This window comes from Gracilinanus agilis, chromosome 2, assembly GCF_016433145.1.
Source record: "Gracilinanus agilis isolate LMUSP501 chromosome 2, AgileGrace, whole genome shotgun sequence".
NCBI classification, from domain to species: Eukaryota; Metazoa; Chordata; class Mammalia; order Didelphimorphia; family Didelphidae; genus Gracilinanus; species Gracilinanus agilis.
Window position 1 is genome coordinate 441,286,432 of NC_058131.1, and position 27,668 is coordinate 441,314,099.

The window sequence follows — 27,668 nt, forward strand, 5'->3', positions numbered from 1 at the left end:
GGTAAGGGATGAATGGGGAATATAGGTAGGGCTGCTCAAAAAGGCTAATCAAATGAGGCTAGAGACAGAGGGTACTGAGAGGAAATAGGCTGGGTCCTTGAGGCAGGGAGGCTATCTCTGTGATACAAGAAGAATTGAGTCAGCCAGAAGTAATATGGGTTTGGCTGAAAGGTTTTTGTTGTCAATTTCTAAGATCCCTTGAGGGAGGAAACACGAGGCTCCTCCCTGCCAGTGAAACTGAATCTACAGGAAGTCTCGGCTAGCTACTTCCTGCCCAAGATGGATGCCTAGGTTTTCCCTCAAGAAATAAAAGGAAAATTATTCCTTCCCTCTTCAGCCTTTGCCCTAATATCAAGTACAATGATTCACCAGAGGCTTTTGTGTAGATATCAAAGGGGATTCATTGGTGCCAGGAGTAAGCAGAGGGAAAAAGGGTTTGATGGTTTTGTAACTGCTGCTAGGGAGAAAGCTGGTGCTGTGGGGAGGGTCACAGGAGAGAGATTCAGACTGAGAGAGTCCAGTTCCCTCAGTCAGAGAAGGTTTCACTGTCCTGAGGTAAAAGTATTTTATCAGATCACTAGATAAGGGGATGGCTTGATTTAGTTTGTCCTTCCTGCCTACAGAAGCTAAAACCCACAATGTCCAACCACCAAACCACCCTTCCTCCCAGGGCCCAATGGGGAAATTCAGGGAAGTAGCAGGATGTAAATGGAGAGGTCAGGGAGAGGTCTAGAAAGAACAGACAAGGTCCAACATGCCCCAAAGGCAAAAGGCCTTTTAGTTAGAACTCCAGGGATATTTATAACCTAGCTCTAATAGTTTTCCCATGAGCCCAGCCCCCAAGCTGATTCAACATTCTAAACTTTTCTAATAAACAGGCTGCTACAGTTGGTTTGCAAAAGCAAGGCTTTTGCTGCAACTCTGCATTACACTTCCTCCTAGTTTATGTGTCCAATCACAATAGACATTTTGTTTAGGACAGCCCAGGGGATAGTCAGTCAATTCTGATTCGTCACCCACTCTTGCACATGTGGGTCACAGACTTGTGGGTCACAGACTTATGGGTCACCTGAGAATTAAATGGGGTTGTTTTCACCTGTGGTGATTAAATCTAAGAATGGGCAGGGTAGGCTTAATCTCACTCATTATCACAGGTACCACCTCACACCTAGCTGATTGGCCAATATGATAGCAAAGGAAAGTACTTAATGTTTGAGGAGATATGGCAAGATTGGGACACTAATGCATTGCTGGTGGAGTTGTGAATTGATCCAAGCTTTCTGGAATGCAATTTGGAACTAGGCCCAAAGGGCTTTAAAAGACTGCCTGCCCTTTGATCCAGTCATACCACTGCAGGGGTTGTACCCCGAAGAGATAATAAGGTAAAACACTTGTACAAAAATATTTTTAGCTGTACTCTTTGTGGTGGCAAAAAATTGGAAAATGAGGGGGGTGCCCATCTATTGGGAATTACTGAACAAATTGTTGTATCTGATGGTTATGGAATACTACTATGCTGAAAGGAATGCTGGAGGATTTCTATGTGAACTAGAAAGACCTACAGGAATAGATACAGAGCAAAAGGAACAGAGAACCAAGAAAACATTACATACAGAAACATTGTGGCACAACCAAATGTAACAGACTTTTTTATTAGTAGTAATGCAATGATCCAGGACAATTCTGAGGGACTTACGAGAAAGAATGCTATCTACATTCAGAGAAAGAACTTTGGGAATAGAAACCCAGAAGAAAAAACAACTGCTTGATTAAATGGTTCCATGGAGATATGATTGGGGATGTGGACTCTAAATGATCACTCTATTGCAAATACTAATACTACAGAAATAGGTTTTGAACAATGATACATGTAAAACCCAGTGGAATTGCTTGTTGGTTCTGGGAGTGGAGAGGGAGGAAGGGAGGGAAAGAACATGTTTAATCATGTAACCATGGGAAAATATTCTTAATTAATTAAATGAATGAATTTTTAATAATAATAATTTTAAAAAGAGATTACTTCTAAGACCAAAGTGGCTTGTCCTTAAATTTGATACTTGACTATCAGCTTAGCATACAGAGAGAGAGAGATTTAAGAAATTCTAACAACCCTAAGCATCTGTACCATCAGAAAAAAGGTCATCAAATACTTCCCGTCAAGATACTCATTTTTGTTTTCTTAATTACAACTGAAAAGTCTAAATGAACTTTTCAATACCTTTATTCGTGTTTTCAAACTTGTTTTAAGGGAGGATTTAAAAGTCATGAACACAACTGCAATGGTACTGTGTAAGTTACTAAGAAAGTTTAGTGTAAAAATGAATTCCATCTATAATTTAATTCTAAAAGAAGTAGAAAGCAATATGTGAGTTTCAGAAAATTATTTTAATTTAGGTCCTGAATTTTTTCATACCAGGATTAGTAATCAGTAAATTTTTTTATTTTGCTTCAGAGGGAAATCCCTATTGAAATACTAATGGATTTTGAGTTCAAAGATTAACGTCCACTTAACATAGAAGGGGAGGAAATTGGTAAATTCATAATGTAGGTTTTTATTTACACTTCTGTTCCAAAAGTAAATGTTAGCTTTTAAGTTCCATTTTGGTCAAAGATATATCTTATCTGTTAGGTTAATTTTGTTCTATGATTTGTCCTGTGAAATTCAACTATTTTAAGAAATTCTACATACATTCCTGTGTGTATATGCACATGTAGAAAAATATATACCTATATATACATGATCACCAAGAACCCTTAAGTAATATTAGCAAATTATCCTTTTTTGAGGCAAAAAAAGATTTTATAAATATTTTTTCCTGTGGAAGTTAGCTAGGACATTTTAAATATATTGTTTATTAACAGGATCCAGATTCCAAGGGTGATTGTTTCACTGAAATATGAGCTTTTGTAAAACTGATCAAAAGTTATGTGCCCCCAGTGTTTTAGTGTTTCATAATTTTTATAGCATTATATTTATATATTGCCAGTTGGTGCTGTTTGCTTGATTTCTATCTCTTGTTTAAATAATCCTGAGTCAACTTTGCTGATGAAATATCTTTTCTCAACCCCATTTAAACTTTACATATTTATTTTAATTTAACTTAAGGATATAATAACAAATTAATGTTTTAAAACTAGCTTATTTTTTCAGAATAATTTCTTCATTATGGGCATTATTATTGAATAGCATTTTTAAAAGATACATGTATATTATTCTTGGGCTGGGTAGAGAACAAAGATCTTTATATTAAAAGACTATATAAAATAAATTATATTATTTGATTTGTATTGGTATTATATTAAGTATAACCTATAATGAAAAAGACAGACTTATCAAACTTCTGACAAACACCAGCAAATCAATATTCTGAAAAATATTTTGAGTGACATGAAATGAGTAGGAATTTTGTGTCATAGAAAATTCAAAATTTATGTCATGTACACAAATAGATAAATGATTGTAGACTTGGAATCTAGAAACCCCAAACTTGTAGCCTCGTAAGATCTGATGAACCCCAAATTTTAGGAGTAGCTTGTAAGTTGGAGACCCCAAAGCTTGTACTTGTTCCCTGTTCCCCGTTTCCTGTCCCCTGTCCTCTGTCCCCTGTCCCAAGTCCCCAGTTCCCAAGAATCCACCCTGAAGAGAATGTCAAACTAGCAGTTTGAGACTGAATAATGGAACCGAAGGTAAATGCTAAATATCCTTTTGTCTTGGGTAGTCTTCCCCATTGTATCAGAGATCCTTTTCCAGGAAGACTCACACCTGGGCAGAGACCACCCTTTTAGTATCTATTGTAGGTAGCCTTACACCTTAGCCTCTGGTTATGATTCCTTTCCCAAGCTTGATGGTATCCTGTCAGTATAGTTCCAGCACTCCCATTTCCTTGTAGTCATGGTAATGTCCATCATCTTTCCCTGCCCCTGGATCTCCCCAAATGTTATATAGGTTCCCAAATTCTTTTGTTCTTTGGAGTCCTCATCTAGCACGGTGGCACTCCCAAGGATATTATCCCCAGAGTCCAGGGCGTAGACCCTGTAAAAGTTGTGGTGCCAGACTCTGAGTAAAAGGCCAAATATTGGACTTATCCCTATCCTGATTAAACAATGGTTTTTCTGACTATTTTTGGTAGTTCTGTGTTACTTCCAAGTTAACATGATCATCTAATTAACTAATCAGAGACATAATTTTAACAATTCTTTAAGTGACTAGATATTAAAAGGCACGGACATTCTAGGCAAATTAAAATGACATATATTTTACCTTGTGTAAATAGAATTAGCTCTAGCCCATTCATAGTCAAAACTCTATTTACCTTAGGCATAGAGATGATATCATCCCCACCTCCCTTAGTGGGGAGGGGAGATGAGTTACCCACACGTGACAATAAGTAACAAATCAAGAACAAGGGACTGCCCTTTGGGCAGTCCAAATCAGTATAAAGGCTGCCATTTGTCCACTTGAATTAGAGGTGGACCCATAGGAAGTGACGAAAGACACTATCTCTTCAAGTATGTTGGTTACTTCTTGCTAAGGGAGTTCCCGCTTTGAACTTGGTGCTGAAGGATCTCGGGGGAGACCTCAGGCAGCTTCTACTCTTAATGGTCACGTGGGTAAGTTAGGCTGACTTCCTTGGCCTACCTTGGCGTTTTTCCAAGACTCTACCTTAAGTAGGCTCTAGCCTATCTGATTGCTAGGCCTTGTGGCTTGTAGCCTCATTTATTTAGCCTTTTAACCTTCTCTCTCCATCCAGGCCTCAGCAGGCCTGAACTATCCTCTCCCTCTCTTTATTTCCTTACCTTTTACCTTCCTAATTGTAAATAAACTACCTTAAACCTGATCCTGACTTGGGTCTATTTTAATTACGGAATCAATCTGAATTGTTGATTCCTGGCGGCCACACTTTATATATATATCTATAAATATCTAAAATCTCTCTTACAACCTTTTCTTTTTGGCATTAGCAGAACTATAGACTTTTACATGTGATGGAAAAAGTGAAAATTATCTCAAGACCTGTGATAACATATGGCAGTAGAAGCTTTGGTGCTTAATGTTATGTTCTATTTAATTTATGCCCACAGTTTTATGTGTGGTCCCAGATTAGTCCCCATATTATCCTGTCTTCTCCTAAATCCATCTGATTTATATCTCTTGTGACAAAGTAATAAGAATATAAGAGTGGCAGCATGATGCAGTAGAGAGCTGTCCTTGGAGTCATGAAGACCCAAGTTCAAGTCCCACCTCTTACATATATATTTTCTGATCTGAACAATTTCATTTAATTTTTGAGACCCCCAAACAAATCTCTTAGACTATCCATTGCAAAAGTTTACTTCCTGTTAATGAAATGACAAGTTTTGACTAAACAAAAAATTGAACTCTAGGAACCCTTAGCAAAAAAAGCAAAACCTTCCCAAAAACTTATACTATTGTTACTGAGGCAGTTCCCAGATAGAATACAAAATGGAGATCTGACTAAGGGAAAAAGGAAGAGAAAGAAGGAGAAGATAATGCAGATACATATTTGAGTAGAAACTTATTTACTATTTGCCTAGCTTAGCATCAAATAGAATAACCTAGACAGAGCACAAGAGATAGATAACATACTCTCTATACCAAGGTGGTTTTTTTTAAACCACATCAGAAGTTGTTGTTGTTTTTAAATTTCTGGGAATACAAAGATTATTTGTGATTTTTTTTTCAGCATGTAATATCTGGTATAGAAACTCTAGGCAGAATAACACATTTCTGATTCAGTAGCTAAATCTCAGGAAGGTACCTGGGGCACATACAGATTAATTAATTTACCCATGATCACCTATATATTAAAGCCTAAATCTTCGAAATTCTATCTACTATGCCTCAGTGATATATTATGGGCATTAAAGAGCTGCTTTCAGTCTTCAAAGCTCTCTCCTACATGAAGCTTTTCCAGATACCTCCTGTGTTACCCATCTAATGACGTTATAGTTATATCATCTGTTATGTTACAGAGTTTATATTATTTATGTAACCTCTTCCCCTTGACACTATACTCCATTCCCCAGGTGGGTTGCTATCTAAAACAGATCCCACTTCACTCTGGATTTTGACTTCCAATTGGACCTCTGCAGAACTACTGGAATACCAGTGGCTTAAATTAACAGATGTGTTTCCTCTATTCTATATCCCTGTCCACTCTTGGGGGGGAGGTACTAACAAATAGGGATACAATAACAGGAGGGGAAACATTGTGTCCTTCAGCCTCCTTGAGTCCATCCTCCCATTGCCTTATATTCAATCTCTTCCATTCTTTTTTCCCTTCCATCCACAACAAAGCAATATTCCTCAAGGTGAGAATCTTTGGGGTCCTTACCACCTCACTTCAACTTGCAGGACTTTTTTATAGGGGCAGTGGGTGATAGATGACTCCCACCTCTCACTCTCAAATATACCTCTAACTTTCCCATGGGGTCTATAAGAGAAAATAAGCTTGTTGGTTTCTAATGGACTCTTCTTTTTAAAAAAAAATTGTAAAAAACCCTTATCTTCCATCCTAGAATCAATAGACTTGCCTACAGTCACACAACTAGGAAGTATCTGAGGCCAGATTTGAACCTAGGACCTTCCAGCTATAGGTCTCAAGTCCCATATAGGTCCCAGCTGCCCCATCTAATGAACTTTTCTACTTGCAGTGGTATACCTGTGTTCTTCCACCTTCTTGCCTGACTTGTTATTTAATGCCACATTTTTAGCATGTTTTTAAATAAAAATGGATAATTTGATCAAAAGTAAAAACATGTACTGGACATATATTAGGCATTTAAATATTTGTCACTCAATCAGTTAATTGATGGACTTCATGCACATCAGAAGAATGTCTCAACCTTTTTTTCAATTAATAACATTTTGGAGTGGACCTTTTTTAGCATCTGGCCATCAAAATGACAGGTCTATATATATATATATATATATACTCTATCTTTGCCTATATATTATGTTTACCTGGTACCTCACCTGTTGAGAATAGCATGAAAAATCAGAAAATAAAGAGGAAAAAAACCTCTTCTAAATAACCAAAATAGAAGTAATAAAATTCTGTCACTAATATTCATCCACTTTATTCCTAAAACCAGTGATGAGCAAACTATAGCCCATGGGCCATATGGGGGGGGGGGGAGACAAATGTTCTATCCATCTGCACAACATTATTCCTAATCTGATGAATACAATGAGTAGGATACAATACAATGAAACTTCGAAAGAATTGCCTTAGAAACAGACTGACAGATGAGCATTTCCTTTCCTTTGGCCCCCTCTTTAAAAAGTTTGCCCATCACTGCCCAAGACAGTTCTTTAACTCCTTCTTTGAATCCCATTTATGTCTTCAAGAAAATTCTAATGTTTTCTGAATTTGTTTTCCATTCATTTTTTAAAAGTCAGTTTAAAAATTCAAGTTACTTGGTAAAGGCAGACACATTGAAAAAAGGAAAAGTAACAAATTATACCCTGACAAAGAGGAACACCAAAAAGTTATGTGAAAAGTAGAGCAAGATTTTAGAGAAATAGAAGATAGCCCTAAATTTCTCAATAGTTTCATCATTGTGTTATTGTACTATATGACTGGTATTCACAATAATAACTAAAACCATTTTAAAATAGTTGTTATGAATACTGTTCAACAAGAATAAATTTTATAAGAATATTTAGGAACATTTTCAGTGAAATAGTTTATTAATATCATCAGATAGCATAAAATGCAAATAAACCTTAAAACAATATTTTAAATGTCAGGTCTCAATAAAGTCCAGATGGCTTTTCTCCCTTTCTTCCCTAATCTTCCTCTTAATAGGAAAAAAAAGTGAACAGATTCAAACTAATGAGAAATTCATTATGACAAGCTTATTAAGAAAATAAGGAAAGAAAGTAGCTTATAAACTAGGGGTCTGCAACTTTTTTGGCCGTGAGAGCCATAAACGCCACATTTTTTAAAATATAATTTCGTCAGAGCCGTACAATATGTTTAACACTGAATACAAGTAAATATGTGCATTTTATTTAAGAACAACACTTTTAAAGTAAGTCTCTGAACTATTTTTTTTGCCAGAAATAAATTTATTTAAAAAAAATTAAAACCCATTAGAAATTTTTTTAAAGTGCCATTTAAACCCTAAAAAGATGGGGAAAAAAAATCTCAATTATATGAGTCTGTCAAAATCAAGGATTAGTGTGCCTAGAAATTTTAAATGCCCCTTTTTCACTTGGGAATAGAATTTTTTAAAAAATCCATAACAATACTGGTTTAAAAATATAACTAATACGTATTTATTATAGTTGTAAATAAAGCAATTTTAAGTAGCTCTCTGCCGTCTTTAAAACAATGCACTGAAAAGAAGTCTTAATTTTAGACTTTTATTGTATTGCACTAAGGAACAGCAGGGTAGTTACACAATATTCTCTCTCATTTTCTGTTCTGAACATCTAAGGTATACTTGCAAGTCCTTAAGAATATCTTATCACTGGATTGTAACAATAATTAGAATACCGAATTTCTTACTAAGTGACTTCTACAAATGAAAACATTTAAAATAACTTTAAATGCATTCCAAGATCATTTAGTATATATTCTTAGTAAGTTCACTTATGCTTAAGGATTAAAGTATATGAATTGTATGGAACTATTATGGGGAATTCCTAGGTCATGCAATATGTAGGGCTAATATTCAAATGTTAAGAAAAAAATCCCATCAACCTTATTTTTGCAAATATATCCATGTAATCTTCTACATGATATATGAAGAAACCTGTGAGGTTTCCACACTCAGATATACAGTTTTCAGTCCTTCAAAAGCACTTGATCTCTACAACTAATTTATAATTAGTATTTCAATAGAACCAAAATAAGCTACTGTAAACAAAAACTTCCAATAGGCTAAGGAAAGTCAATAATTAATACAATTATTCAGAAAATTATGGCTGTTCCTAGGGAGTACAAGTTCAAACCTGTCAATACCAGAGGTAATCCTTTTATATTCATTTATACGTAATTCCATTTAATTTCTTTGTCCGAGCATAACATATGAAAAGTCCACAAAAAAAAAAAAAAAAAAAACGTGGAAACATTTTAAAAATAAGGAGTCTTTTTTTTTTTTTAAGTAACTGATCATATTCCATAAGCTAATCTTGGAAACAGGTTCTTCTTGGACAGAATCCTTTCAACTTTGTGGCTTTTGCATGCACTTTTAATTGAGTCTGTTGAATAACATCTTAAGAGCTCACCAAAACATAAATCATGCCATATAGGTAGTAAAAAAATGATAGTAAGTAAAAAGCTAATTTGCACCATCCTTCTTTCTGACAGTATGCTAGAATATCTGCGTTCATGATGGTTGTAGGATCATAAAGTCCTGGTCGACTCATCACAGGTCTACTCATATACTTCCAAATATGATATGCCAAGAGTGGCATATTGAGACCCAATGTAAGCCACTCTGCTGCACAGAGAAACATGACACAGAAGAAAGTGTGGATGAGATATTCTGGAAGTACAAGAGGATTGAGTGTATTACATTGGTCTATAGGATTCTTGTAATCAGTCTTCAGCTCATCAAATGCTATAATGTGCCAGATGGCAAAGAAGATGAGCACAACGGTGAGCAGCAGCGCCAGCATGTAGCAGAAGGCAGCGAACGTGAACGCCATGGCCCCACAAAGATAGGATCTCTGAACTATTTTTAATAACGCTAACCAACGATGAATAGAGTACATTAATGTGACTTCTGGTGCTGCATGGTTTTGCTGATTATTAATCAAAATTATTTTGATTATTAATCAAAAAACAAGACTTAATGGGGCACTATAGTACTGATATAACTGCACACATACATATAAAACTCCTTTACACTAAGAAAATTGCTGAAATAAAGAGAGAAAAATTCAGGGAAGAATACTTTTTCCTCTCCCTCTCTAAAGTCAGGCAACAGGAGAAGAAAAAGCTGCTGCCTGCTGGTTAAGCCATTTGGCCACATAAATTAAGTAGGAGATCAGGAGATTACAGAAATTAACATGACTTGTGTGCAGGCATTAGTAAGTAGTGGGGGAGGAGGGTACCTTTTTATGGAAAACTGGCCAAGACTTATCACACACATTTCCTGGTACAGATATTTATCAGTGCTTTCTATTCAGTCATTCTGTATCAAATGAAACAACTACTGGGGAGAAATGCTTCTCACTAATGAAGCATATGTAAAGATGTAATCTGACTACAGTTCCCCTTTAAGAGCAGGTAGAAAAGTTAAAAACAATAATAATCCCACAAATAGGGAGTGCAGACCCCATGAATGCACTGAGATAAAGCCATGTAAATCAGAGGCAGAGGGGTAGAGAATGTAGACAAAAGTGATCAATCACTATACAGAACCCCAAGATGTCAGTAACAGGTGTGGAAAGAATAAAAGGAGGGCAGAAGGAGGAACACATAGCACACCTACCAAGCCAAACTAAAGACCAGGATTTGTCTCGTGTGCCAATATCAATAAGGGAGCCTTCTATCTTAGAAGATAGTTGAGGTACCGAAAGGATCATGTGATGCACGACGTCATGTGTAAACTGTTAGTTACTGTGCCACAGTTGACTTTATGGCTACTGCAAAAAGAGCCAGATGTAGCCCTAAAAAGAGCCAGATATGGCTCAAGAGCCATACATTGCCGATCCCTGTTATAAACTCTAATTACATTTGTTGCTTCAGGGTTAAGTTCTCATCTGGTCTGTACTATTACTTCTTCTAGTCTCTTTTCTCTCCTTATCCCACATGTCCACTAACATTTGCACACTTGCTCTACAAAAGAAATTTCAGTTCATTCTTTAAATTCCATTGCTTATGGCAACAGGGGTCAACATACCCCCCCTGGAGGCATAAGCCACTTTCTCCTTCTCCATCTCAACAGTTTATAAAAAGTCTCATTGGAAAGAGTCCTTCAAGAACAAAGTAAAACCCCAGAATTCTGGGGAATACATGCCCACAAACATTTCCCATGTAACAGAAGTCTCTATGATCTACTCTCACAAAAGCCTTAATAATCCCTAAGAAGTCTTAGCAAAGTGATAATTTCCAGTACACAATTCTATTGTTAAGTCATTTCAGTTGTGTCCCACTCTTTGTGACCCCATTTGGGTTTCTTTGTTTGTTTGTTTTTGGTAAGGATACTGAAATGGTTTGCCATTTACTTTTTCAACTCATTTTATAGATGAGGAAAACTGAGGCAAACAGAGTTAAGTGACTTTCCCAGGGTTACCCAGGTAGTAAGTGTCTGAAGTCAGATTTTGAACTCGGGAAGATGAGTCTTTAGGCTGGACATGCAACCTACTGTTCCACCTAGTTTCTCTCTGATTATTAGAAAAGAGAAAGAAGATTCAGCGTGTAATATCATATTGTGATGATGGAATTTGCTCATCCCTATTTATTCTTTAGAAATATAGCCACCAGGAATATGTACACCCCACCACACTTAAGATTAAGTGATGAGGGGGGAGGTCTGTGACCCACATGTGCTGGTGAGTGACGAATCAGAAAGAACTAACTGTCCCCTGGGCAGTCCGAAGTGAGGTTAAGCTGCCATTTGTCCATGTAGAACTGGAGGGTGGACGCAGGAAGTGAGGCAAAGAACTATCTTTTAAATATGATGGCAACTTCCTTTGAGAGAGATTTTTGTCTTTTGAACTTGGCTTTGGAGGAGCTCGGGTTTGAGACCTCAGATTGCTTTCTTTTGGATTGTCATACAGGTGAGTGGAAGGCTGACTCCCTTTCCTTGGCTCTTCTGGAGGCACTAGCCTCTGAAGAGGCCTCCTGTCCTGGAAGAGGACTCTCGTGGTTAGAAGCCTTGTTTCATTAGTTTCTGTGCCACACCTCCTTTGTTGGGGCCTTTGAAGCCCTGCCTGGTTTGCATCTTCAGACCAGGCTAGAGTAAACTAACTCTCTCTCTCTCTCTCTCTCTCTCTCTCTCTCTCTCTCTCTCTCTCTCTCTCTCTTTCCCTTTCTCTCTCTCTCATTTTCCCTATTTTCCCTCTTCCTAATTGTAAATAAACCACCATGAAAGTCATCCAGACTTGGGTCTTTAATTTGGAAATTGTGTAGACAATTCCTGGAGACCAAAACTCTTAAATATTCAGTTCAACCATAATTTTTACTCCTTACAATATCAAAAAATATCTTCTCCTGAGACTAGCTGGTCAGTTGACTAGTTAACAGTAGTCTGGTGTAATAAATTATATATTTGAGAGTATTTTGATGGTAAAGAGAAGACAGACTCTCTATATCAATATTACTGGGACAAGGAGGGAAATTCTCTGTATAAATGGCTAATCAGAGAATGAGCTAGCACTGATAGCTTGAGGGAAGGCTTTCCTAGTTGGTAATGTGGGTGGTATCCCTGGCTGGGTAAGCACAGACCCTCCTCAGGTAAAAGCCTCCCCACTGGGTAAAAACAGCTCCACATGGGGTCTCACTCAGAAATGGAGTCTGACCTGAGCAGCTAACTCTCAGACCCTTGTCCCTCTCTGTCCCTTGAAATAAACAAAGTCCTTCCCCCAGCCAGTCCAAAATGGCTGAAACCAGAGGTTTACCTTCCCTTCCCCTTAATTCTTATTTCTATCTATACGCTATGCTTTTGGAAATATGGTAGGGTACTTCTGTAAGGCAGGTACGGGTTAGAGTCTTCAGGGTCTGCTCCAAGACCACTCAGGGATGAAGAGATCTCAGTTCTCTTTTAAGTTGATATTAGAAGCTGACAGGAACACCAGGCTATGGGGGATGGCTGTCCAAGAAACCCTTTGGGTCGGCTTTTGATGGGTTACCCGGTGAGTTACTTTCCTCCTCTCACCCCAAGATCTCCAATCAAAAGCCCTCAGTTCAGGATTCTTCCTTCCCATAATGCTTTGCTCTCCTCCTCCTGATGGTCCCTGTCAATCAAGCCAGTTTTCAACATTCTAAAATAGTGATGGGCAAACTTTTTAAAGAGGGGGTCAAAGGAAAGGAAATGCTCATCTGTCAGTCTGTTTCTAAGGCAACTCTTTTGAAGTTTCATTGTATTGTATCCTACTCATTGTATTTGTCAGATTAGGAATAATGTCACACAGATGGATAGAACATTTCAAGGGGCCACATCTGGCCCGCAGGCTATAGTTTGCTGATCATTGTTCTAAAAGGTTGCCTTAACTCATTCAGCCTTTCCACTGGGTTTTCATTGGTGTCTGTGGGCCACATATCATTTACCTTTAAAACTAAAAGGTTGCATAATGGGGTGGATGTGGAATGTTCAGATGGACCAGTTGTGTATGCCTGTTTTCATGGAATGATTATGGGAATGATTATAAAATAGATAATACTATTAAAGATGATATTTGGCTAACTGACACAGGTAAGTAAACTCCAGCAAAGAGTTTGAATTATTTTCCTTTAGGTGACTGAAAGTACTACTGAAAAGAGGATGAAAACTGCTTTGTTTTGCTCTATAAGAGAAAACTAGGACCAATGAATGAATGAAAGAAGGGCATATTTTGACTACATAAGAAGAAAAATCCACTAATATTGCCCTCCAGATTAATGGGCAATTTTGAGTAACTATGAATTCCCCCTTACAAGAAATCTTTAAACAGAGGTTGTATGAATATTTTTGATGGGCATTATTGAAAAGATTTCCTTTCAGACATAGTTTGAGCCAAATTTAGTGAGGTCCCTTCCCACTGTAACATTCTATGATTATACTTATTTCATGGGGAATGTCACGTTTAGAGAACTAGTAAATCGTTTCTGAAAGCTTTTGTGACCAAAATTTATCCTATCGCCAATCTGATGATGTCACTATAAACTTAGTTAAGCTGAGCTTTAAAAGAAAACATAGAGTTACATATTTGAAATCTTTCCAGATTGGTGGTATCTGCTAGAATTGGTCACAGAATTATAGGATTATTGATTAAAAACTATAAAAGACTTAAAGGTCAATGAATTTAACCCTCCTTATTTTAGAAATGAGCAATACCAGCTCCAGAGAAATAAAATTATTTCCCCAAGGTTACATAGACAAAAAGTGACAGAACTGAGATTTAAATCTAAGTTTTCCAATTCCACATATCATGCCTTCTCCAATCTATTATGCTGCCTCCCACTTGGTGATCTCTAGAAAATTATTTAAGCATCCAAAGTCCATGACATAAGGCATATAACTTGAACCAACAAGAGGGATCCAGGGCTTCACTCCAGGAATAAACAAACATAGTGCTTCCTCCACTCTGATAGAGGTCTGTCACCTTTAGGATCCAAAGTACATCACCCTTCTCTCTGAGCCCATTTTTTTCATCGAGTAGATTGCCCTTGACATTCTGCTTGGCTTCAAGAATGATACTATGTCATCAATCAAACAGTGAACAAACATTTATTAAATGCTTACTCTCTTTGAGGCACTATGCTTAGGATTATAGTGATAGCTATGCCAAACTTCTCTAACTATCCTCATCTTTCTACTCTGTCCTCTGGAATCTTTATTTATTTATTTACTTTTTTAGAAAATTCCCTTCCTCTTGAATCTCTTCCTTTCACATTCTTTAAATGATCTGGTGCCTTAAACTTCCATTTGCAGACACCATATCTCTTGCGACTCTGCAATCAGTACTCTTGACTATATTTCAGTTTTGCTCCTTCTCTCCCATCCCCCCCTCACCATGATTATGACACTGTAAAAGATTTTCTTGATAACTTTTTCAGAAAACTTAAGATGAAACACTAACTAGGTGCCAGAAGTTGGCATACTTCTTGCTCTTTGCTGCTACTTTCATAATTTCCTTATACCACTGTCACTCACCAACCACTTTACTTCCTTCAAAGTTCTCTCAGTCCTGTCAAGATATCTTCTATGGAGCCCCAAGTCAATTTTTTTTCTCCTACAAATTCAATACCAGGTTCTTTTTGAAATCTTGGTTTCCTACTTCCTCAACCTATTCAACTTCCATGACCTCTAGCTTCAGTGTTCCTTTAACATATATAGAAGTATGCCCCAGCCACCAACAGTGCCACCATTTATATGACTTTTCCCTGGTTGCCTTATTTACTAATTTTTCATCTGAGGATCAGACTGTACCTCAGTGGAAGAGAATGATTTTAATGCTTTCCTCCTATTTTCTCCCATTAAACTTTCTATATTACTTCTTCCCTCTCAGCAAAGTGTCATATCTATGACATGGAAAAAAAGAAATTAAGAACTCCCTCTTCTTTTTTATTCTACACCTCAAACCCCTCAATATTTCCTATTTATTTTCTCTTTTGCATGAGTTTTCTGATGAAATGGCCTTTCTCTTTTTGTGTCTTTGATCTCAGCTCTTCTGAGAGTTTAATCTTTCAGTTATTTCCCTTTCTTCTTTTAAAGATTCTATTTTAAATTATGAACTTGTGTAAGAAGGAGATTTTAGGTATTTTATAAATATATATTTAAAGTGTGGCCACCAGGAATCAACAATTCAGATTGATTCCATAATTAAAATAGACCCAAGTCAGCATCGGATTTAAGGTAGTTTATTTTACAATTAGGAAGGTAAGAAATAGGGAAATAGAGAGAGGGAGAGGCTAGTCCAGGTCTGGAGAGGCCATAAGCCTACTTAAGGCAGAGTTTGGAAACGTCAAGGTAGGCCAAGGAAGTCAGCCTAACTTACCCATGTGACAATTCAGAGTAGAAGCATTCTGAGGTCTCAGCTGAGCACCTTCAGCACCAAGTCCAAAGCCGGAACCCCCATTACCAGCTTGTAACCCACATATTTAAAGAGATAGTGTCTCTCGTCAGTGGGCCCACCTTTAATTCAAGTGGACCAATGGCAGCCTCTACACTGATTTGGACTGCCCAAAGGGCAATCCTTTGTTCTTGATTTGATACTTATTGTCACATGTGATCAACTATCTCCCCTTCCTACTGATGGAGGTGGGGATGATATAATCTAGATTGTCATGTGTGATTAAATTATCTCCACTCCCCCTGAGGGAGGTGGAGATGATATAATCTAGATGCCTAGGGTAAGTGAATTTTTGACTATGAATGCGCTAGAGTTAATTTCATTTACACACTTGACAATTATAAATAAATGCAAACATTTCAAATAAGAAAGGTGAATATGAACTGGATTTCTGTTTCAGTTTATTAGAAAAAGCATGTATTTATCTCATTATGCACTTCTAATCCATCACCTCTCTTATCAGGAGGAAAAGATCTTTAAATCTTCTAGAAAAGTGATCAGTTCTAGGTTATTTTCCTTCACAATATTGTAATCATATCAGTTATTCAGACTTTGATTATTTCATCCTTCATCAGTTCATACAAGTCCTCCTAGGTTTCTCTGGAGTCACTTCTTTTATAATTTTAGTGCAATAGTAGTCTAGCATATTCATATACCATAATTTACTTTAGCTATTCTCTGTTGATAGACATTCATTTAGTTTCCAGTTCTTTGTTACAACAAAAATGATTTCTATACATTTTTATACATATGGGTTCTTCCTTTAAAGTCAAAGGATATGTACAGTTTTGCGACTGGGAGAAAGTAGTATAGTTCTATGTGGTTTTTTAGAATGATTAGATTAATTTACAGGCCAATCAGTGTATCTTCCTGCAATCCCTCCAACAATTGTCATCCTCTTTTTAATTGACATTTCTCTTATCAGTAGAGACTTGGAAAATTTTATCCTGTTGCTAATAGCATGAGAATTATCTGTTAATGTCCATTAACAATTTATCAAAGAGTAAAAAGAGAACTTTTTAAAGGATATTTTACCTTTTACATTTGAATTAATTCTCTATATATCTTTGAATATTAAATCTTTTCTCGAGAAGTTAAAAGCAGTTTTCTTCTCTCAGTTAACTGTTTCCTTTCTAATTCTAACCACATTGATTTTTGTGCAAAAATTTTTATTGTTATATATAAAAATTTCCATTTTATATTCCATGATCCTATCTTTTGTTTTGTAAAGAATTCATTCCCTCATCCTTTAATTTGTTTATGATATAAACTTTTATATCTAGATTATGTATGTATCTGGAATTTGTTGTATACAACGATATAGGACTATATATTATTCATTTTTCTTTATCTTATTTGCTTTTTCTTTGTCACAATCTCCCTCTTTACAAAGTAGACAAGGGAGATGAAAGAGAAGGATAAACACTAGTGATCTAAAATTTAAAACAGCTCCCTGTTTTTGGTTCTCATTCTTTCTCTCTTTCAAATTTACCCTTTATAATGCAAACTGCTACACTGTCATTTGTTTTACTTGTATCTTTTTCTATAATACTTCCTTTCCCTTCTCCTTCTTTTTCTGTCAAAACTCTATTAAATTTAATATATTTCTACACAAAAACTTTAGTGTGTACATATGTGTGTGACAGATAGAGAGACAGAGATAGAGACAGAGAGACAGAGAGAAAACTTTCATGGTCTACTTTATCTAAAAATAAAGTTCATAAGATGTTTTCTCCCCATACCTTTTCCTCCAAATATCATGAACCTCAGTGATGAGAAATAGCGGTTTTCTCCTTTCTCTAATTTATTTCTTTTTATCTCCCATCTCTTAAAACCAATAAAATAGAAAAAAAATCACAACTAGTTTCTGTATTTATCTTAATATCTGAGGCCTATAAAATTTATTAGTAATCACTTGAAGTAGAAGAAATTAAAAAAGAGAAATACAAAGCTAACATTTGACCATGTGAGTAAACTTTCCTGCTAAGCTCTTCCCACAGCCTCCACAGCCACATTCTGGGAAGAAGAGAGAGGGGGGCAGGATTACACCAAAATATATTCTCCTTATGTTCTCATGTAGTGTAAACACATAAGGTAAGATAGCAAATGGGATACTGGGTAAGATAGTTCTGGGGAGCAAAATCTGTCTACAACCCCCCCCCCTACAATTCCATTGGGAGAGGAGCACATTGAAATCTCCCAGATTTACATGCCTAGTTTTTCCAATGAATCCAATGAAAAAAACACATAACCAGTTTATATCTCTAAAGATCTCTTACTAAAGGTGCATACAATATTGCACTTTCTAAGGGGAAATTACAATAATTTGGGGATGAGTGGAAAATAAAAGAGAAAGAGAGCAAAACCAATGTTAAGTGGGTTCATTGACTAAAAGCAAATTAGAGGGCAATCCCCTTTAGCATAAGAGTGTACATTCAGAGTAAATGAGTTTAACTCCCCCACAGTTCAATTCACTACATCCCAAATTTCATTCTGGATCTTTTGATTCCACTTCTGACACCAGTATCCCATCTGCATCGTTACCTTACGAGTTTATGTGATAATGTAGGGAGGATATATTTTGGTATAATCCCGCCTCTCTCTCTCTCTTTTTCCCAGAACATGGCTGTGGAGGCTGGGGAGAGAGCTTGGCAGGAAAGTTTACTCACATGGTCATACTTTAGCTTTGTATTTCTCTTTTTTATTTCTTCTACTTCAAATGATTATTAATAAATTTTATAAAATATAATGCTTGGAATTATTGATATTAATTTTAATCTTACAAGCCTCTCAGTGAACCTCAAAGGGACTGTAATGCAGGTTGCAACAGAAGCTTTTGCTTTTGCAAATTCAACTGTAAGCAGCCCTGGCAGTTAGGTTTTAGAATGTTCAGAAAGGCAGTTGGAGCCTGAGGCTATAAATAGTGCTGAAGCTCCAACTGAAGGGCTTTTGCCTTTTGGCTTTGGCGTTGGCCTGTGCTTTTGTCTTTTGGGGCATTTGGACCTGGTCTGATCTCTCTGGACCTCTCCCTGATCTCTCTTCATTTATATCCCTCCTGTTTCCCTGAATTTCCTTTTGGGCCCTGGGAGGAAGGGTGGGCTTAGTGGTTGGACATTGTGGGTTTAGTTTCTGTAGGCAAGTCCTAGATCAAGCTACCCCTAATTTAGTGATTTGATAAATACTTTACTTCAAAGGCAGTCAAACCTTCCTGACTAGGAAAGCCAGCCTCTCTCAGTCTAACCCTCTCCTGTGACCCATCCCCCAGCACCAGCCTTCTCCCCAGCAGCAGTTATAAAAACCTAAAACCTCTTTCCCTTTGATTATCCCTGACATTAATAAATCCCCTTTGTTACCTATACAAAGCCTCTGGTGAATGATTGTATTGAAGATTAAGGCAAAGGCAAAAGAGGGAAGAATTATTCTCCTTTTATTTCCTTAGGGAAACCTAGGCATCCATCTTGGGCAGGAAGTACCCAGCGGAGACTTCCTGCAGACATCAGTTTCACTGGCAGGGAGGAGCCTTTGACTCCTCCCTCAAAGAACTTTAGAAATTAACAAGAAAAACCCCAGCCTTGATCTAAATTTCTGACTGGCCCAAATTCTTCTTGTACTGTAGAGATACCTTCCCTGCCCCAAGAACCCATCTTATCTCCTCCAAGTATCCTCTGTCTCTAGCCTTCTGTGACTAGCCTGTTTGAGCTGCCCTCCTGTATACTCCCATTCATTCCCTTACTTTCCTATATACTACCTACCCATTCATCCCTTCCATACACTCAGCTATCCCCTTCATTCCTCCTCCTATCATCTATATCAGCTTTATCCCTCCTTTAACCAAGATTGCCTCACTTCTATATAACAGGACCTAGTAGAAAATAAGCACTTCAGCATCATTAATTCTTTTCCTGTGGTTCAACATATTTTAATTTTCAAGTTTTCTCTTCAGTTCCTATTCAACACTAAACTTCTATCAGGAATTCTTCTCTATGTTGTATTTATCCTTTTGAAACAAAGAACTACTTCCTCATAAAATTTTCTCCTTGAATTATTATTTTTAGTTGTGAAGAATGAGATATTCTTGGTTGAAAGACTTTGTTTTTTATTGTAGATGTATTACATTTTTTCCACATCTTTTTCAACCTTTCAGTTTTGTTTTAATATTTCTTATTCTCTAATGGAGTTACTGCATTCCATTCGCCCCATTCTATTTTCAGAAAATTTTTTCCACATTATGTTCTAAGATATTTATCTTTTCTCCAATTTTTCTCCTTATTGTTTTTCATTTTTATCCTGTGCTTAACTTCTTATGATCCCTCTTGGAGTCCTTGTCATTTAAACATTCCTCTCTGAGGCTTTGCTTTCACTTTTTGTGTAATTAATATCTTCTGTGCTTACATCTTGATTTTCTCCTGACACATATTTTTTTATAATGTTCAACATATTCTGTTTATTAGTATCTCTAGCCCTAGTACTGATCTATGACTTTGTGGAAGGGCCAGATTCTGATTCCTATCATACTCAGATTGGTTGATCAGGCCCTGCTTGGTCCTCTGAAGTATGGATGCCACTACAATTCTGGTTCTTCTGGTTAGAACTAGGTCTCACCCTCTATTGGACTCTTCAGTTCCTGAATTCATCTTCTATTAGCCTACATATATTTTGCCCTCATGTCTTCTCTGTCTTCTTCTACTCAAACAGTTCCCTATGGAATTTGACTATTTCACATATGATGTCCCTGATATTGTTCAGGAGGCACACCAGATAATGTAAGAACAAGAGGTACTGTTTTATTGCAAGCTCGAGCTTGGGTCCCACAATGGAACATTTGAATGAGGGCCCTAGCCAGCATATATAGTTTGAGTAGGAACTTGGGGTCTGGATGTTAACACACGATTCCTATCATCCATTCAACAGATGTTACTGGTCGTGGGTCTTCCTGTCATTTAGCAGATGTTACTGGTTGGGGGATTTCCTGCCATTCAGTAGGTTGCTATTTGGGGGTCTTCCTTCCATTCATTAGGTGTTTGCTGTTTTTATCAGCTCTTATACCCAGCCAGCTTCCAGGCCCAACAATATGTCCCAAAGAGATATGGCAGACTAAATTGAGCCAAGATTTCTTGCATGGCCCCTTATTGCTGAGGCTGGCCCTGGTGCTATTCTGAATTTTCTTCTGTTTCATTAGCATGGACTGCTCAGATAGTACACTTCCAATCTCTGCCTTCAGTCCTCTTTGTGGATTTCCTTTCCTTTCCATCCTCTCCTCCAGTAACTGTTGGTCTTTTTATCTTTCGATGGCCCTATGTCTTGTTATGTGCACAGACTGTCTGGGATGCTTCCATGGCTTTATCTTCTGCTGGGGCTCTAGTATAGGTTGCTGAGGTTTGTGAATGTTGAAAGTATGCACAAACTATCCAAACTTGTTTCCCCATGCACAGACATATAGGGGTTGGCTTTCTTCCCTGATGCTCCAACAAGCCAGAGTCAAGATCCTGATGACAGTAGGTCCTGGATAGTGGTGCTGTCTTCCTCTTCTCTTGAATTATATCCATTGAGAATGCCCACAAGTTACATTAATTCTTCTTGAATAGCCAAAGACTCAATGGAGAAACTGATTATTCCTTTTCTATAGTTTTTTTATGCCCAATTTTTCTGGTCCTTTTTTAAAGAAACACTTTATTGAAGGATTTTAGGGAAAGCTAAACTTCTCTAGTATCTTTCACATTGCAACTTTAACTAAAAGTCTTCAAGATCTGTTTTTGATAAAGCTATTCCAAGTCTTTGTAATCACTGTTTCTTCTAGATGTTTACTGTGGGAGTATAACTCCCACAGGTACAGGGTCTCAAGGAGGTGGGATGATGGTGGGCGCTGTTGTGAGGAAGATTAGATTAGGGAGTAATTAATTAAGAATTAAGGTGTACCTAACAGGAAGGAGCTGGAGCTGGGAATTTCAAGATGGAATGAAGGAGCAGGAAGAAGTGACTTGTGCTCTGAGAGGGACTCCATTAGGGGTTAGCACAAACTGTGGTTAGCCCTGGGAGATCTCAGAGTAAAGGACACCCTGCATCCTGGTTTTCCCTGGGATCCTGTATGGTAGTGGCATCTTGCAAAAAGGACAAGATCTTCAGTGCAGTACCAAGGGAAGAGGAGAAGTTTGGGATCTGGTGGACAGTGTCTCAAGCACACCCTCTCAACTTGGTACCTGAGACCACCTTGGCTCTTGGCATCCAGAGATCATTGGTGGATTACAGTGAGAACCCCAAAGCCACATCAGCCCTTAGTTGTGTTGCTCAAGCCCGGCAGGTCCAGGTCTGAGGCAGTCACCCAGAGACTCCATTACTGCCCTGCCTGCATAGATCTTTAGATTAGAATAGGAAAATCCTCCCCTTTCCCTGTGGGTTTTGTCATTAGGTTTTAAGGTTTTAGAGTAGACATCCCTATTCCACCTTTTAGTTGTACATAATTAAAACCAGTTAATCCCTTTTACCTTGCCTGCTTGTTTCTAGACTCTGGCCTAGGGGAAGCTGTGTGACAATTAAGACCAACTGCCATTCTTGTGTGAATCCAGTAAACTCTGGTCTCTCCATCCTGGTCCAGTCTCTCCTAAACCCCAGTGTGTGTACCCACAATCACTTAGTTTTATTATAATATTCCTGGTGTCTCCATTACCTTTACTTATCATTTCTACAGTGATTAAGACAAATGAGAGACAGTCAGTATTTCAGTCAGGCAGGTATCATGAATACTGCTCTTCTCTGCCTTGAGTAAGGTTTATTTTTATATGCTTTGAGCTCACAGATAATGTTGGCATGGAAATCCATTCTCATCATACATCTTTTCTTAGAGACAATATATTAAGTCATACTTTTCATTCTTCAATAACTTTCAATATTTTTCAAGATGTGTTTGACATATCTCTTGGGCTATAGTGGTGGGAAAGTACAGGCCTTTTCATGGGAGACAATTTCTCCATTCATTGTTCTTTTATGTTAATGTACTATACCAAATCAGGATTAGGAATGGGGGGAACTTGGAGACTGTTCTGGCCTATTTTTGTAGGCATCTGTGTATGGGAATGAGAGATCTAAGTTAGGGTTTTTAAATCTTTAACATTAACTCACTATTTGCTGTTTTGTTATGAAGTGACTTCAAGGGGAATTTCTGTATTACTACATGTAAAGGTGTGAATTTCCTAGGAGTCTGTAGGGGGATCTGTAAAAGCTCTAGTAACAGCCTTTACTGTTCTTCCGATTTTTCCTGGGGCTGAGTAGGGGTTCTGAACACAATAATTTCAATAATAAAAAGTGTTAGTAAGAGAAGAGTCACTGAGGGGAATCTGAGTGGGAGGGGGGGGTTGCCATTCTCCCTGGAATCAGCTATGCAGTTCCAGGATCCCCCAACCTGTGACTTTGTCATTCAGGAAGGTTTTGATGGCTCCTGGCAATTTACTAATCAATTTTTAACAAAATGGTTCCAGAAATATTTTCAAGAGCCTAAGCCAAGCTCATTTGCTTATAGTTTGTATTATTAGACTCTTCCCTTTTTTGAATATCATAGCAACATTGGCCTTTATTCAATTCTGTAACATGTAAAAGTGAAATTTGGGAAACGTATCAAACTACATTTCCCGTGGTCCAATGGGTTTCCGTTTCCGGTTTTTGGGCTTGGGAAGGCTTACGTCTTGACGCAGGGAAGGGTTTAAATCTCCTGGGTTAGGAGGAAGTGCTCTCTTTTGCCGGTAGGGGCTTGGCTAGGTGGTGGAGAGAGTAATGGAGGTGGCGGCAATTTTGAATGCTTACAAGCGCGTGGTCTAATGATTTTATCTATCAGCATGGCTTTAATTAAAATACTAATTTATATATTTATACCAGCCTTTATCATTTTTCATATTTATAAACATCTCTCCCATTTTCCATTAGTTTTCAAAAAATCTCATCCATCAGGTCATGGGATAGTCATAGTGTAATTATGATCAGTACAGAATCCTATACCACTCTCTGAATATGTACATGTGTAATAAAAATTAACATTATAATGATGATATTGATATGCTCCACCTTCAATATATTGTATTTTTCATGGCAGTTAAATAATTACTAATTTATTCTAGAAAGATTTAAGAACAAAGTTTCAAAACAAAAAAGTTGTTTAATTTAGGCTCAAATAACAAGAAGAATTAGTTAACTAAATAGATATCCTATTCCTGAAACATTCCATTTAAATGAAGTTCATCAATAGCTAGAAGAATTTCATTTCTGGAGCAGAACTCAGTTGCTATGCTGGACAATAATAAAAAGAATGAGTAATTTTAATTTCCCCCCCTTTTTTAGATTCTTGTATCAATATGTCTTGCATTAAGGAAATACATAGTATGTATATACATACATATTTAGACATATACAAGTATACACAGACCCACAAAAGCTTTCACAAGTATTATTTGATGAATATAGGAAGGATAATTTTTCAATAAACTGTATTTATTTTCTCCAAAACCAAATCAAGGTTTTTAGCACCTATGAAATTACTTGGAAAAATGTATGTAAACATGTTTACATGCATACATATATATTTACAAATACATATACAAATACAGCATTCACTAGAAAGTACCTTGATGTTGGTAAAGATTAAAGGCAAAAGGAAAAGGGGATAGTAGAGGATTAGATGGATAGATAGTGTCATGGAAACAATGAAAATTAAATTGATTAGACTTTGAGAGATAGTGGGGGATAGAAGTCATGAAGAGTCAGATACAACTGAATATCTGAATAGCAACAAATATATACTGATATATAACATATATACACACATACAAATATTTTAAGATCACAGATCAGGAGATGGAAGGGACTTTAAAGTTCATCAAATCTATTCCTCTTATTTTGCAGATGAAGACATTAAAATCTAGAGAAGTTAAGTGTCCTGCTTAGATTCATACAATAAGTAAAATTCACTTACCTTTCACTCTTTTTTTTTTAAACCCTTAACTTCTGTGTATTGGCTCCTAGGTGGAAGAATGATAAGGGTGAGCAATGGGGGTCAGTGGAGGGTAGTGGACAAAGGCCAGGCCAGAGGAGCAGTGAGCTGCGGCCCCCTCCCAAAGCCCCTGGGCTGAGGGCAGACCTTTCTCCTCCCTCCTGGGAGCCCCTGGGCCGAGGTTGGTCCTCACCTGTCCAGGAAGGGCCGCCTGCAAGCCGATTTCATCCCCATAACTAAAGATAGGTGTTCCAGGAAGAGTGAACAGGAACAGGTGATAGAGTCGGAGAAGATGGGCAGGCACAAGGGAGGCCAAGTGGCCCACCTGAGAGTACTACGGCGACAAGAACCATATTTCCAGGGTTAGCCGGGGGTGAATGGCTCTCCCAGAAGCCCAGCCTGGCCCCCTCCCTCTCTATCCAGCAGCTGGGGGGCACCACAGGCCACAGAGTGTAGGAAACTGGACCAAATTCAAATCTGATCTCAGCTATGGGACTCTGGGAACACCACGGAACCTCTGCCTCAATTTCTTCATCTGTAAATTGAGAATAACGGGAAATGTCTGAGGTCAGATTTGAACCTAGGACCTCCTGTCTCTAGGCCTGATTCTCAATCCACTGAGCTACCCAGCTACCCCCTTACCTTTCACTCTTAATGCTCAATGACACAGACAATTTTTTTTTAAACCCTTACCTTCTGTCTTGGAGCCAATACACAGTAAGGGTAGGCAATGGGGGTAAAGTGACTTGCCCAGTGTGTAAATGGAATTAATATCTGCCGATTCATAGTCAAAACCCTACTCAACCTAGGCATAGAAATGATGTAATCCTAACCTCCCTTAATGGGAAGGGGGGACGAGTTACCCACACGTGACAATAAGTAACAAATCAAGAACAAGGGACTGTCCTTTGGGCAGTCCAAATCAATGTAGAGACTGCCATTTGTCCACTTGAATTAGAGGTGGACCCACGGGAAGTGACGAAGGACACTATCTCTTTAAGTATGTTGGTTACTTCCTGTGGAGGCAGTTCCCGCCTTGAACTTGGTGCTGAAGGAGCTCCTGAGACCACAGACAGCTTCTACTCTGTATTGTCACGTGGGTAAGTTAGGCTGACTTCCTTGGCCTACCTAGGCCGCTTCCAAACTCTGCCTTAAGAAGGCACTAGCCTATCTGGTTGCTAGGCCTTGTGGCTTGCAGCCTAATTTATTTAGCCTTTTAACCTTCTCTCTCATCCAGGCCTCCGTAGGCCTGGACTAGCCTCTCCCTTTCTCTTTATTCCTATATCTTTACCTTCCTAATAGTAAATAAACTGCCTAACCCGATGCTGACTTGGGTCTGATTTAATTACGGAATCAACCTAAATTGTTGATTCCTGATGGTCACACTTTAAATACATATCTATAAAATACCTAAAATTTCCCTCTTACACCAGGGTCACACAGCTGGGAAGTGTCTGAGGTCAGATTTGAACCTGGGACCTCCCATCTCTAGGCCTGGTTCTCAAACCACTGAGCTACCTAGCTGCCCCCCAGAGACATACTTTGAAAGCAAGACTTTCTCAAGAGACTGTGCTGCCAAAAGTCCCAGGGTTGAAATACTAAAATCAAAACTTTTACCATCAGAACAAGATGCCCCAAAGCCCAAAGGGTAAAAGTAAAGTCAGCATGTATGCTACTTTTTGCATAATACCTTTGCGAGTTGTCTAGTGGATGATTCAGAACAAAGAAATGGAATATTGGAGATGCTCAAGAGTAAGGACTGGGAAGTAACAATATTTTGGGATTCAGTGTTTGGCTGTGAATTCTTGAGATGATGCTGAAATAAAATAAATCAAGGGCATATCAGTGATGTTTATTAATGTTTTTGGAGCCCAAAAGTAGCACAACATTGTTTACTGAGGGACTCAGTAAGAGCTGCCCATTTACTCCTGTCTCCAAATTGGCAAAGTCTAAGCATAAGATGTGGTCATTTATGCTCTGCTGTATGATCATGCAATACAGCAGGTTTATGGAAGACTCATTTAGATTGGGAATAACCTAAGCATCAACATAGACCAAAAAGAAAGATTAACCCGAGAGGGAGAAATTAGAGAAGGAATGAGCGATTTTAGGCTCCTTTTCAGTTCTCAAGGTTTCTTCCTTTATAAAGAAGCAATAAGTTTCATTTCCTTTTCAGGTACCTGTGGAAACAAACTTGAGGACCTCCCTAGTCAATTTCCTTTCCCAGAATAATTAACTCTGCTACTAAATATGCTTAATATACAATCATCCTTTATTTTACAAATTAACTGCATGGCAAAAGAATGGTGTATTATATTAAATGTTGCCTCATATGTATAAATTTCCAATTTCCTTAAAACATAAAAATGAAAATATATTTCTATATTTAAATCATGTTCCAGAGCCTGCCTGCACACACAAAAAAGAAGAAATCATCCCAGGAATCGAATAAGTTATCTTTAAAACTGCAGCAAACTTTTTAAAGCCACATCTCTAAAGGGAAATTATTTTGTTATAAAAACAATCATATTGCTCAAAATTATTTTCAAATGAATCTAGTGAAAAAACAGAAGTTTCCTAAGTCTCACAAAATCTCACAGACTGAATGACTCATTATTTAAATGGTATATATAATTGCCACCAGTGGTTAGGAATCAACAATTCAATAGACAATAAAAGCAAATGCCTCCTGGCAGAATATTAGTTACCTTGTTAAAATTTATTATTTACTCGAACATGTCCTCTAAATGGATGTCAACATACTTTTAACCTTTATATTTCTTTGTTATATTTAATCAGGTTTTATGCTTTCTTTTGGCTTAACTGCTTATCTTATATTCTGTAAGTGAAGCAAGTAACCACTTTCAGTTTAGTCTAGAAAGTTGGTTTATTTTCTCCCACATAGCTATATATTCAGTTTCTTTCACTTTATATTCCAAA

The 27,668-nt window shown here is 37.5% G+C and overlaps 1 protein-coding gene across 2 annotated transcripts; it reads right to left on the minus strand.

The window, feature by feature from the left end:
- Positions 1 to 9,073: 9,073 nt before the first annotated feature.
- Positions 9,074 to 19,087, minus strand: LOC123235745 (protein cornichon homolog 1-like). Of its 2 annotated transcripts, XM_044661950.1 has the most exons (2): positions 19,054 to 19,087; positions 9,074 to 9,594 (listed from the first exon to the last, which is right to left on the minus strand). In XM_044661950.1, exons 1-2 carry the CDS (start codon positions 19,085 to 19,087, stop codon positions 9,248 to 9,250), a joined length of 381 nt encoding a protein of 126 aa, XP_044517885.1. In that variant the 3' UTR covers positions 9,074 to 9,247. The 2 variants fall into 2 exon arrangements, with proteins under 2 accessions (XP_044517885.1, XP_044517884.1); XM_044661949.1 differs by lacking the exon at positions 19,054 to 19,087 and having other exon boundaries at positions 9,074 to 9,682.
- Positions 19,088 to 27,668: the final 8,581 nt, after the last annotated feature.

Excerpts from the sequence above, each read along its gene's own strand:
- LOC123235745 (XM_044661949.1), bottom strand. The coding sequence starts at position 9,682 with ATGGCGTTCACGTTCGCTGCCTTCTGCTACATGCTGGCGCTGCTGCTC.